At 53.8% G+C, this 12,879-nt stretch overlaps 1 protein-coding gene across 1 annotated transcript in view; it reads left to right on the top strand.

Moving 5' to 3' along the window:
- Positions 1 to 12,095, top strand: part of LOC135885151 (collagen and calcium-binding EGF domain-containing protein 1-like) — a 31,371-nt gene extending 19,276 nt beyond the window's left edge. The window contains exons 3-11 of the mRNA XM_065412792.1: positions 1,801 to 1,853; positions 2,793 to 2,927; positions 3,307 to 3,444; positions 3,606 to 3,712; positions 4,568 to 4,679; positions 6,144 to 6,292; positions 6,761 to 6,796; positions 8,443 to 8,478; positions 11,886 to 12,095. Coding sequence (XP_065268864.1) covers positions 1,801 to 1,853; positions 2,793 to 2,927; positions 3,307 to 3,444; positions 3,606 to 3,712; positions 4,568 to 4,679; positions 6,144 to 6,292; positions 6,761 to 6,796; positions 8,443 to 8,478; positions 11,886 to 12,095 — 976 coding nt within the window. The remainder of the gene's footprint in view (positions 1 to 1,800; positions 1,854 to 2,792; positions 2,928 to 3,306; positions 3,445 to 3,605; positions 3,713 to 4,567; positions 4,680 to 6,143; positions 6,293 to 6,760; positions 6,797 to 8,442; positions 8,479 to 11,885) is intronic.
- Positions 12,096 to 12,879: the final 784 nt, after the last annotated feature.

Here is a 12,879-nt window from a genome sequence, read left to right as displayed (position 1 = left end):
GTTCTTATTCTTGACTCTGCGACTGATCGCCTGCGTGACTATAGGCAGGTCACGTCACTGCTCCAATCCTCGTTTCCTAGGGGGATGGGGCCATGGGATCAGAGCCAGCAGAGGCCCAGACTCACAGTGGGTCAACAGCCTTCCTTGGGAGCCTCACAATGCCAGAAGTAACATGGAGGGTGGCCTCAGAGGAGACCCAGATTTGGAGAAGTGTGCCGGGCCAGACAGAGAGGGCAGAGACAGAGCAGGGGAGGGGAAGGGAGAGAGAGATGGTAGATGTCCCGCTGGCTCCTCCTCCGTGCTGTTTTTATTAACTAGAGTGCAGCAGAGCTAAAGGGGACAGCATACATCAGAGGTGGCTTCCAGCATGCTCCATTTCCTGGTTCCAACTTCCAGCACAATTGCCAGGGGTCAGGTGGGTGGCTTGAAAGAAAGGGCAGTGCTTTGGGCACCTGGCTGATCTTGCCTCTCGCGCCCCTTCAACAAGGCCTCTGCTGAGGCCAGTCAGCATATTCCACCCTCCTGGTTTTGATTCAAACTCAGAGATTGGGTTCTTTTCTGCCACAAAGTAGATACAAGAGACACCGTGGTGGTGCTGCCCCCTTGTGGTACAGTGTGTGACTGCCACCCTTTTTGGGGGTACAAAGGGGAGGGAACAATCAGTCCAGCTACGAATACATTTGGAAAGGTCCCGAAAAAAAATCCTATGCACGGGCTCCTCAGAAACAGCTGTGGTGCAGGTATCCAACAAAGTGACCCGATGTCATCCTCAGGCTCCAGCGTCAGCAAAAGTCGAGGCTGGAGAAAGATGAAGGCACGGGGGACAAGTGGGCCCAATGCTTGTAAAGCACTTCAGGGCTGAAGCTGTTCTATACTACTAGAGAAGTAGCATGGTCCAGTGGATAATGCACTAGTTTGGGACTCAGGAGATCTGGGTTCTAATTCCAGCTCTGGCACTGACTTTGTCCCCTTTGTCTGGCTTGTCTATTTGGATTGTAGGTTCTTTGTGTCTCAGTGCCTAGCACAATGGGGCCCTGATCTCAGTTGCTGGGGTACAGATAATAAGCAATGTAAGGAATTCTAGATTATAATCTCACCGAGATGTAAATGATAGAATCAGGCCCAAATCCTAGAGTCCTCATTTCAGGCTTGTAAATTGCAGTGCCTGAATAAGGTCCTCAGCATTCAGCCAAGACACTAAAACGGCTGATGCATGGCCCTGAGTCATTCCTTTCATTGGCACGTCTCCATGGATTTCAGCAATGTGACACTGGCCTCATGCCGGAGCGATGCAGTGGGGAATCTGGCCCTGCTTGGTTCGGGGAGGTCTCCCAATTGCTTGTGACAGAAGCGAATTGCTTTGGGGCAGACGTTTTCTCGAGCTGGCAAGTGGCCCACAATGCGGCCTCCAGTGCTCACGTTACATTTTCAAACAAGCCCCTCTGTGTTTTCTCCCAGGCTGCCCCTCACGTGTGGGAGGAGCTCCTCGTAAACATCAGCAAAACCACCTCAGCGTCCTTCCAGTCTCTCCTCAAACCGCTCCTCTGCCACAAGGCCTACAAAAAACTGCTGGTGTGCAGAGGCCACTGACCGGCATGGAGGCCAAGAGCATCTCAATGTTCCCTTGTGCTCACCCATCTGTCTGTGTCCATCCGTTGTCTCTTGTCTTGTACTTAGATTGGCAGCTCCTGTCTGTTCTGTGTCTGTACAGCGTCTAGCACAACGCGGCCCTGGGCCATGACTAGGGCTCCTAGGTGGTATAATTAAATAAATAATAGTCTGATTCTCTCTCTCCCCCAGGAGGAAGTGCTGTGAGGGCTATAGGTTTGTGATGGGCCAGTGTATCCCGGAAAGTAAGTATAAGCAGGAGCTTTCTCCCATTCTGCTCACTCTGTCCACACTTATTCTCAGGTGGCACTAAAGCCACAGATCATGTCAGACAAAAGCCAGGATGATACCATCCACCTGGAAAGACTCTGGGAGACTTTGCTGCATGATTTGGGCAGCCTTCTCCACTGCCTGCTCCAAGGGTGAAAGCTCTTGAGATGTTGGCTCATGACAGGGCTGCTTCTTGCACCACGTGATGGCAGTTCTCTGTTTTCACACATCACACCTTCAGCACCGAGCATATGGTATTTCAGCAGACGAGGTGTTCTGCATTCTGCTTTGTATTGGATGGGAAAGGGTCCATCAGTTTCATTCTGGAGGTGGGTCCAGGTCACAAAGTTCTGATCCGGATCTTCCCAAGAGTTCAGGGATGTTTGGAACCGGGTTTGCTCCAGGCTCATCTCTAGTCTCTGTTGAACGTGGGACCCGCCAGCTTCTCAGCAGAGTCCAGTGCATGATGGTCTGGAGTCTGCGCTCTCGCTAGACACCTGGGGTGCAGCTAGACAGAGGGTGGGGATGGGGCAGCTCTGACGCAGTTAGGTTGGGAGGCTTGGGAGAGGAATTGGGTCACCTGCCAGTTAGAGCTGGGAGGAGGGTTTGGCAGCTGGGAGAGGGAGGTGAGGAGGATGCCTAGTGGAAGGGAGAGATTGGGTTGAGGATGCTAGTTACTGGGGAGTGCCCAGCCATGAATTACTTACACATGCAGAGGACACATGGGGCCGGATCCTCCACTGGTGTAAATCTGCATCTTTACAGGGAAGTCAGAGCCGTGCTGAAGATTTGGCCCAGGGCAAGGCACTGTCATGTGGGGTGGGGGGGTCACTCTTAGTTGCAAGGCTGCACTGGCTGCGGTCCAACCCACAGTGCTTGACCCCCAGCACGGCTCCATCTGCCCCTCTTTGCAGGCGTGGACGTGTGCGCCGACTTCCCGTGTGAGCAGCAATGCACGGACAACTTTGGTCGCGTCCTGTGCACGTGCTTCCCTGGCTATCGCTTCGACAGAGAGCGCCACAAGACTCACCTGCACCCTTACTGCCTGGGTGAGTGCCCCCAAGGGTACCCGCCCTTAGCCTGGGTTGGTGGCAATGGCCTGGCTCCGGAATAGCTCCTGTGTGATAAATGGACACACGCGACATCTTTCCATGGCCTGGGGTTGGTTGGAGGACTCTGTTGCAGGAGAGGCTACGCCAGGTAACAGCCATCCCTAGGCTCCAGCATCCAATGTAGGTGTCTAGGGAAAGGTTCCCAGAGACCCACCTCAGGGTTGCCATCGCCAAGGTATGTGTGTATCTCCTGGCCTGGCCTGCAGGATCATATGAATCTCCCTTCTGCTGCATCCATTTCCCTGATGAGGCCTCCGTGGCCCCTGGCGCTCCCCTGGCTGAGCTGTGGCTGACATTTCTCTGTGTTCAACCCCAGACATCGATGAGTGTGTGGAAAGCGGAGGTGCCATCTGCGACCAGCTGTGTACGAACACCCCGGGCAGCTACCGGTGCCATTGCCAGCGTGGCTATTACATAGCGTCTGACGGGAAAACCTGCCTGAAATCCAGCAACGGTGAGTCCGTGAACCAGGAGAGGGATCGTGTCCTAGCACTGTCCGACCCTGGGGCCACGCCAGCCCTGGCTCAAGCAGATGTAGCTCCATTGACCGGTGGCTGCAGGTCCACCCTCCCCATTCCTGCTGCCGACTGACACAGGTGCGTCATTCTCTTCCAGGCACCACAGTGGTCAAGTCGGAGACCCTGATGGGCACCAGGTCCTGCTCCATCACCTGCGAGGAGTTCACCAGTATGAAACAGACAGTCTCCCAGCTGAGACACAAGGTGGGACAATGACCTCTGAGCCTCTCCTGGTTAGCCACAGCTGGCAGCGCTCCGACAAACAGCTGTCTGGGGCAAACCTGCAGAAGCAGCCTTCTACGGGCCCCTGGGGCTGCCACCCCACAACCGAATCTCACCAAGTCAGAGCTGAAAAGAAATAGGTAGTCCAGGAAGTGGTTACCCTGATCACACAGGCGTGCTCAGTCAGTCCAGTCAGAGCCGGGGCAGAAATGGATCCAAGGGCCACATTCAGACCTGTGCGAAGTGGGCACAAGACCATGGAAGTCAGCGCAGTTGCATCCACTTGTACCTGTTCTGAATATGGCCCACGTGGCTTTTTTTTAAAGGATGTGCTGGGGTAGGTGCCTCTCTGGCCACTCCCATTGGGGAGGGGCATGCAAGGGGCAGGACCCTCTCTCCAGAGGTCCTCCCTCTCTTGGCTAATCTGCATATCCTTTGCAGCAAGTTCCCATTCCCTCCCAAGCCTGCTGGGCATAGGCCATGAAGCCAGGGGGACCACCCGGGCCATGGCCTGACCACTTTTTGGCTGGACCAAACCTGAGTGGCTCTGTGACCCTGTGCGCTAGGTTGCAATGCCGCTCACTCAGATTTGGAAGGGGTGGGCGTAGGTGCTCATGGGCCAGGGGTCAGGCTGCTGGGGAGGTTGCGAGAGGAAGAGGAGGGTCAGGTGTGGGGGAGGATGAATCTATGTCCCCCACTTTCAATGGTGCTCTCCAGCCTTTGCCACTGGGAATCACTCTGTAGACACTCTATCCCCTGGGGCATGAGGCTGCAGAAGTTGCTTGACCCTCGTTCCTTACAGGGCTTGTCTGCACTTCTTTTCCTTCCCCTCCCCAGCTGCTGCTCCCTGGCTTGGATAATGAGAGTGGGAAGTCCTGGATGAGGATTAACCAAAAACCAGCAGACCGTCCTCCTGTCCTAGGGCCCCCAGGTCCCCCTGGGCCTCCAGGTACATCTTGGGGTGCTGGAGATTGCTGGGGTGGGAGACCCTGGATGCCTGTGAGGGTCTGACCCAGCACTGGTTTTCATTAGACCAAGCGAGAATCCTGTTTGTCAGAGGGAAGCAATAGGGTTGGGTTGGTGCAATCAGCCTGCAGGAGTAACACCTACAGTGGGCGAGCAATGGACATTCTACGTCCCCATGGCACCTTTGCCAAGAGCTGGGCTGGGGTTACCCTCTTGGCCTGGCTAATTTCTCAAGCCTGGATCCCCACTACCCTGGAAATACCAGGCTGCATTAACTCTCTGGGCTTGGCATGGCTCGCCCCTTTCCTGAGGAGACTAGCAGGGCCTAGGGCAGTGTGGATGGTGCAGTGGAAGACACTGACCTTAGTGCTCCAGGGATGATGGCGGAGGCCCATGCAGACCTAATCCTAGGGGGATAATTCTGCCCCCCTATCAGAGTGTTACATCCTGCTCCCCATAATTCGCCCTGTGGGTGGGGATGTTCTTTCCCCTCTTCCTAAAAATGGCAGTGTCACTTGAGCAGGAGGACTGCTACGTTCCACCCCAGACGTGGCTGCATTTCAGCAGTAAATTATCCCCTCCTAATACGTTGGCACATTTCAGGATGGAAGGTAGCTTAGGCTGTGTCTACACTACAGGTGCTGCAGCTGTGCTGCTGTACTGTAGATGCTTCCTACAGTGACAGAAGGGGTTTTCCCATTGGTGTAGGTCAGTGGTTCTCAACCAGGGGTGGGTGTACCCTGGGGGTACATCAGTTCATCTAGATAGTTGCCTAGTTTTATAACAGGCTACAGAAAAAGCACTAGCAAAGTCAGTACAAACTAAAATTTAACACAGACAATGACTTGTTTATACCACTCTATATACAATACACTGAAATGTAAAGACAATATTTATATTCCAATTTTTAAGCGTACACCAGGCCATTTTCAGGTGGCCTCTCTCTAGCCAGCAGGAGCACTTCCCTGAATGCTGCCTGTTTGGCAGGTAACCTAGTGGTGGTTGGGGGCAGTGGGGGTTAGACACACTTCCCTTAACAAGCAATGGGCAAACCGGCCTAGACTGTCTCAAACCTGCAGCCTTCAGTTACCAGCCTCCTGGTCCCAGCTCCCGCCCCTGGGGAGGGCAGCAGCCCTGGCACTCTCCGTGCTGGGCTCACAGCTCTAGGGCTTCTCAGGGAGGAGGAGGGGTGCTGGGCTGACATCCAAGTTGGATATGAACCGGAGATGGACCCAAGCAGAGATTTCTGCTCAGGATCTAGATTAGAAACGCTCCCTAACCTGGGAGCAGTGGGCTCTGGGGTTTGGGCTAGGCCCTCTGTAAAGATTGGATCCAAACCCTCTGGCCGGGGGGTCCTGGGCCAGGGCCTTCTCTGGTATTAATGCTCTCAGTTGCTCTGCTTCTTTAAGGCCTCGTTCAGAAATCAAACACCTTTTTCTATGTTAAGGTGACCCGGGCGCAACAGGGGAGAAAGGGAGTCCAGGGGCAATCGGACCTCCAGGGCCTCCGGGAACCCCAGGGCCCCGCGGGGACATGGGGCCAATGGGACCGTATCCTGACTTTGCACATATCAAAATCGGACGGAGGGGACCAGTGGTGAGTAGCAAAAGCCCCATTCGCTGGGTCATGCATCCTGGCCCCACCCCCAGAGCGCTGGAGTCCAGCCCACCATCCCCATCGGCCAATGGCTCCTTCCCCTGCCCAGACCTGGCAGATGGGCCCCTCCCACACACACAACCCAACCCTGCCTAGTCAGATTCAGTGACTTCCCCTCTCCTGCAGAGACCCACTGTCCCGAGCTCTTCCTGCCTCTCCCCTTCTCTCCAAGAGACCCACAGCCAGCAGCATTTCCCGTCACCAGATCCACTTGCTGGACCTCCAGCCACCAGCATCCTTCCCCTGTCCAAGCCACTGGAGCTGGCTCCCCGCCCCACAGCTAGCAGGCACTCAGCCCCACCCAATGCCACACATTCTCTCCACTCTCCGGATGCACTTGCTGCAGACCCAGAACTGCAATGCTCTTGTTTACTCCTGTGCTAAGCTCTGTGTTTGTGCTTCTCCTAGGGCGCTCCTGGGGCACCAGGAAGGAATGGCCAGAAGGTACCACGGCTTCCATTATTATCTGTATTGCCTTCGAGGCCCCCAGTGGGGCTCCACAGTGCTAGGCGCTGTACACATACACACAGTGGTTCCTGCTGCAAAGAGGCTCTCCCACAGCTCTGATTCCCAGTCCCGTGTCTCAGTTCCCAGCGAAAGTAACATAATTCCTTTAGTGACCTACAGCCAGGAGAAAATGAGTCTGATTCTCCAGTGCCTTGCCTCTCTGGCCATTATCTACACCAGTGCAAACCAATTCTGATCCATCTACACTAGGAAAATTGGGACCCGGGGTTCTCTGCTGGGGTCACACACCGCAGTGGTAGCAAACATTCACTTTTCTGACTGGTCCATTCTAGTCTCAAAACCAACTGCAGCGGGCATGACGCATGGGGGGCAAGTACATGCCCCATTCTAGCTGCAGCCTCCTCTTGGGCAGCAAAACTTTCCGCATGAGCGGTGTCGTGGCCCAATTGCAACCTGAGTGGTTACATCTTGTCAACCTGCTGTTGTTGTGCGGAATAGGTGAGGCACTCCATCCCAGAAGTGGCGGCATTTCAGTGGTAGGTGAGTGATCCCTGTGTCTGTACAGTTTGTTAAAACCCTTTGGGAGCCTGCAGGATGCAAGGTACTGTAGGAATAGGTGTTGAGTATGGGATTTGATTCACCTTTGCTCAGACGGCTTTATGTGTTTGAGGAGTGAGGGGCCCGTCTCTGTGCTTCCCCCTTGTGGCCCAGCCGGACATTACTCACCCTGTCGCAGTGTCTCTGACAGTAAGTCACTGCCTCTCGCAGGGTTCAGTGCAATGGGCTTCAGCCCTCCAGCTTAGGCATGCTTGAGTCCCACCCCTTCTGGGTCTCGAAGTCCCAAAATATAAGCAAGCTATGAGCTCACAACAGGGCCATCTGAGAAGTCTTCATCAGCACCCCAGGCTTCTGCTCTGGGGATGTCTTCAAACAGCCTCCCTTTGGTCAGTCGCCCGGATCAGCCATCCCATCCACAGGGAGACTCAGCCAGGCTGCCAGCTGTCCCCGACTCCTGGCTGTAACCAGGCTCCTCTCCCCAAGAGAGCAGAACTCTGATCTTCTGCCTGCTCAGCCCTGCACTAAGCTGGGCCTTCTCCTTTGAACTCCCCTCTCCACACCTGACATTGGCTGCAGATGTAGCAGGGTGGGGCTCATTGGAGCCACAGACCCTCATTAAACCCCTGCCAGCCAGAGTGGGGCCTGTATGCCCCAGCACAGAGGTCGTTTTATTCTCAGTGAGTACGAAAATATCTTTGGTGCAAGTTGGTTTTGGGAGTGAACTCTAGCCAGCAACACAGCTTGTTCTGAGGACAAGCAACAGGCCAGACCCTCAGCTGGAGCAATCGGCCTGGCGCAGGTCAGTGCACAGACTCTAGGCACCCTGACAACAGTTACATACAAAAGCACAGAATATCCCCTGCCAGCAGAATCCAGGAAAACATTAACTTTCCAGCCTGTCGCTGAGAAATCCCACAGCAGCTTTATCCCCACCTGAAAGACCCTGCCGTCAGTGCCCTTGTCAAATAGATGGGTTTTGACAGTGATTTAAATCCCATCCCCTGCTCTGCAACAGAAATCATATTGCTGCTAGTCCCCGCTCTGACCTTTGCTTTCTGTTTTAGGGCGAACGAGGATACCCCGGTCCCCGAGGGCCACCGGTAAGAATGGAAAAACAATTAGCAGCACGGAGTATCAGGCAAAGCAAGGGTCAGAAACCTCATCCTGGGCCCCAAGTCCCCACTGCCTTGCTCCTTGGGCAAGTGAGTGTGAAATTCAATGGGTCTGATTCGTTAGCACTTGGTTCCCACTGTGTTTGGGTGTAAATGGCCACACAAGGTTCAAGGCAGTGGAGAATCAGGCCCCAGGGATCTGAGAAAGTATCTAAGGTTAGCCTGATGCTGGGTGTGTCTCACAAGTGTGCACACCCCCCTACACACACACACACACACCCTCCCCACAATTCATCTATCTTATTTTAGTAGGCATTAAGCCCAGACAACATGCTCTGCCCTGGACAAGCCACAAAATAAAGACATTCCCTGTCCCAGTGGCTTACAATCCAATGAATAGACACAATGGGAGAAGATGGGAAGCCTAGAGGAAGGAGTAATTTGTACACATATGGTCAGATCCCCCTGTGGTGTAAACTGACGCAGCGCCATGGATGTCAATGGGCCCTCCCCAGCTGGTATAAATCAGTGTAGCTCCATTGACTTTAATGACTAACAAAGACTCCTCTGACCAGGGAACTTTCTGTTCATAACGAGCAAGGCCGGGCCCATAGAATCTGCCTGACTTGAGCCCGCCCGTGTGCATCCTAGCGATAGTGCAACACTACCCCACAAGAGGGAGTTCTCTAGGGTTACCATACGTCCGGATTTCCCCGGACATGTCCGGCTTTTTGGTACTCAAATCCCAGTCCGGGGGGAATTGCCAAAAAGCCGGACATGTCCGGGGAAATAGGGAGGCAGCATAAGCCAGGGTCCGCCTGGCCCCAGCACGACCCGCCGGGTCCGCAGTGCAGCCCAGCCGCCCGGCTACATTGTAGCGAGCTCGGGCAGGGGAAGGGGGGGCGCAGCCGCAGAAGGCGGCGAAGGGGCCGCTGCTGCCCCCAGAGGCCGGGCGGACCGCGCGCCCCAGCCGAGCCCGCAGGACCACGGGGAGGCCGGGCCCAGCCAACGGCTCGGGCTTCTCTCACGGGCGGGGACTCCCCGGCCACTGGGGGACCCATCACCCCGCGCGGCAGGAAGGAGGGTGCGGCGCGGGGCAGGGAGTGCGGCGTGTGCCGGGGCTGCAGGGACCCGCGCTGCCCCGGTCGCCACTGAGCATCCGAAGCCCCCGCCAGGCAGAGGATGCCGGGGAAGCGGGGGAGCAGGGCAGGTGTGTGGGGGGGGTGCAGAGTCTGCAGGGCGAGGAGAAGCAGGGCAGGCAGGGGCATAGAGGCTGCAGGGGCAGGGGGGCGCAGGGGCAGGGCAGGTGGGGGACGCAGGGGCGGGGGGGGGGTGCAGGGGCTGCAGGGCCAGTGGGGAGCAGGGAAGCACTTAGCAACCCCCAACCAAGATCAGAGCGGGAGGGAGGAGGGGGAATGTGGGGTGCTCAGAGGAGGGGGCAGAGTTGGGGCAGGGACTTTGGGGAAAGGGTTGGAATGGGGGTGGGGAAGGGGCGGAGTTGGGCGGGGCCGGGGGTGGGGAAGGGGCGGAGTTGGGGCGGGGCTGGGGGCAGGACCGGGGCCCCGTGGAGTGTCCTCTTTTTTAAATGTTTGAATATGGTAACCCTAGAGTTCTCAGCAAATCCATCCCTGAGGTGAGAGGAGGTACCTAGCAGCACCCAGCAGGGCCGTCCTTAGGCATATGCGCTGTGTAGGGCACCTGAAAATTTGGGGCACCCCTGGGTCTTAGTGTCCACCCGCCTGGCTTTCCTATCCCTGTTCTGACCCTTCCTGCAGGCTCCCACAGCTGGCTGCTGCAGCCTGGTGAGTTCCTCGGGAGGGGATCTCGTAGTTAAAAGTGAAAATGCCTCCAGCCTGCCAGCCCTATTAGCAAAACATTGAAACTGTTAAAGAGCCATTCAAGGGGTAATGAAGCCATTTAACAGGCATTTGCCAACCCCCAGGTATATACTGTCAGTTTCTGAATTTACTGACAAAAACAGTTGTGCATGACTGTAATATTTACTCAGAACATGTCAGTCTACAGGACCTTAGTTTCAAATTTGCTTTAAAAATATTTCATTAGTGAGTTGAAGATTATAAAATCACATCTCTAAAAAATCCTTGCATAGATTTTTAGATGCACAATCATCTTTAGCCTTAAATGCTTGGATCTTCTATAGTTTTTTAAATAAATCCTTCAAAAGACCACCCTTATCTAAAATACCCATTTTAATTACTATAGTAAAAAAAACTTGCTTCCAAAGTCTTCCTGTCCTTTCTGTCCATCCCTTTCTCCCTTCACCCCCTCTTCCCCCACCCTCCATTGAAGAGAGCCCTTAAAGGGACAACACCCCTTTCCTTCCAGATAGCTGGACAAAGAGTTTCCCTTTCTTTACTTCTGACTATCTGATTAATTAGTTTTAAGAGAACCCTCCAGCAAAATCAGTACCTTAGTAAGATATAAAATCCTTTGTTATGCCTAAAATCTTTGGAAACATATTTTTTAAAGTTGGTGAAATTTCATAAACATGTCTATTGTTATGGAGATCACACACAGTAAATTAGTGTTCTCTTTTTCTAAAAGCAATGAACATTGTTATGAACATACTAAACCTCTGTGACTGATTAATTTAAATTAATGTCTTTGTTTCAGTGAGTTAAATATGTAGTAATCTGGAATGATTACTTTATGAAGGCTTAAGAGTACATTTAAAATATAAAATCAGCTTAGAAATACTGATTAAGAAAATGTAAAACAGAGAAGAGCTGCATCATGTATTCCATAATATTTAATGTTGTATTCAGCAAGACAGCTGACTCACCCTTACTACAAAGTTTTTGCAAACAGATGTCTGACAAACTTCAGGGCATATCAAAAAACCTGTGAATGACATTTTTTATTCCCAAGTTTAGTGCTTTTAATTAGGTACCTTCTGCATGTCCATTCTGGGAGAGGGAGAGGGTACGGGGATCTCTGCGGGGAACTGTGACTCTCCGCCACCGTGAGGCGGGCCGGGGGTCTCGTTATCCTTTGCTGTCTCGTCCCTTCCTCCCCCAGCCACGCTCTGAGTTCGGGCTGCCATCGGGCTTAGGGGCACCAGTTTAATAATACTGTGTAGGGCCCCATAAATCCTAAGGATGGCCCTGGCACCCAGCCAAGTAGAGCCTCTCCTACATGCAACCAGCCCTTTCCTGCCACTCTCCCCCTTCCCTGAACACAACCTCCGTCAGGCTGGCATTGATCAGCTGCGACATGGCGTCATTGTTACCTCCGTGAGTCAGGGTCTGGGGTATGCTGAAACAAAACCCTGGACATCTTTATGTTTGGCCAGCACGGGAGCCTGGCCAGTCCGGTCTGAGCCACTGGGACAGAGCTCTGCGCTCACAGCGAGCCTCTCTTTTCTCTCCCCACAGGGCCCTCCGGGCTCCTTTGACTTCCTGCTCCTGATGATGGCCGACATCAGGAATGACATCATTGAACTACAGGAGAAAGTGTTTGGCCAGCGCCGGAGGATGGAGTTTGAGATGCCGTCTGCCAACAGCAGGGACTCTGAGGTGCACGAATGGGGATCCGGCCAGGAGGAGCTGCTGCGGGGGCCTAGACCCACGCGCTCAGCCACATGACTAGGTGGCAGACACCCGCTCCCCTGCAGCTGGACTCAGGAGTCGCCCACACTCCAGAGACATCGCTTGGACACATGATGCTCCAGGATGTTCCGTGGTTGCCAGACACTGCAGCTGATTCGTCCCCTTGGGCCAATCTGATCCACCCATCACAGTCGCTGTCCAGAGCAGAGAGTCTATTTATTATGAATGCTAAATGTTATATTTTTACACTAGAAAGAATGGAAAAGGGGTATTTTTATAAAGGTGCTTTTCTGTCTCTTTGAAAAAGACGGGACATTCTCCAGATGCAGTGAGGAAGCCCTGGATTTGCTTCTCCGCAGCAGCTCAGCTTCTACCAGCAGTTTATATCCAGGGGAAATGTAGGGCAAATGAGCTGGAAGGAAGGAGTAAAACACAGAGGGCCTGATTCTCTTCTCACTCCAGTTTTACACCAGGGTCACTGTGTTGATTTAACTGAGGTTGCTCCTGGTTTATGCTAGTGTGAGTAGAAAATCAGGTGCGGATAATCTCAGATCCCTGCTGATGTGTCCAAGGGAGAATTCTTTCCTGACTTCAGATCTGACTCTCTGTGTAATCTTACTCCAGAAAGCTCGGTGTAACACCTACTCGGTATGATGCTCTGTCCCTTGCTAGCGATGGCAGGTTGATGAGGCTGCTACAGACAACAGAAGCTTATGGTTCCAGATCCCCACTGCCAATAACCCACTTGGTAGAAAGAGAGAGGCAGAACACTAAGGGCAATTAGTAAAAGCTCACTGTACATGCAGGGCCCTCCTCGCCT

The sequence above is a fragment of the Emys orbicularis genome, chromosome 10 (assembly GCF_028017835.1).
Source record: "Emys orbicularis isolate rEmyOrb1 chromosome 10, rEmyOrb1.hap1, whole genome shotgun sequence".
Taxonomy (NCBI): domain Eukaryota; kingdom Metazoa; phylum Chordata; order Testudines; family Emydidae; genus Emys; species Emys orbicularis.
Note: the sequence above shows the minus strand (reverse complement) of the source record. Positions and strands in the feature narration are given on the sequence as shown.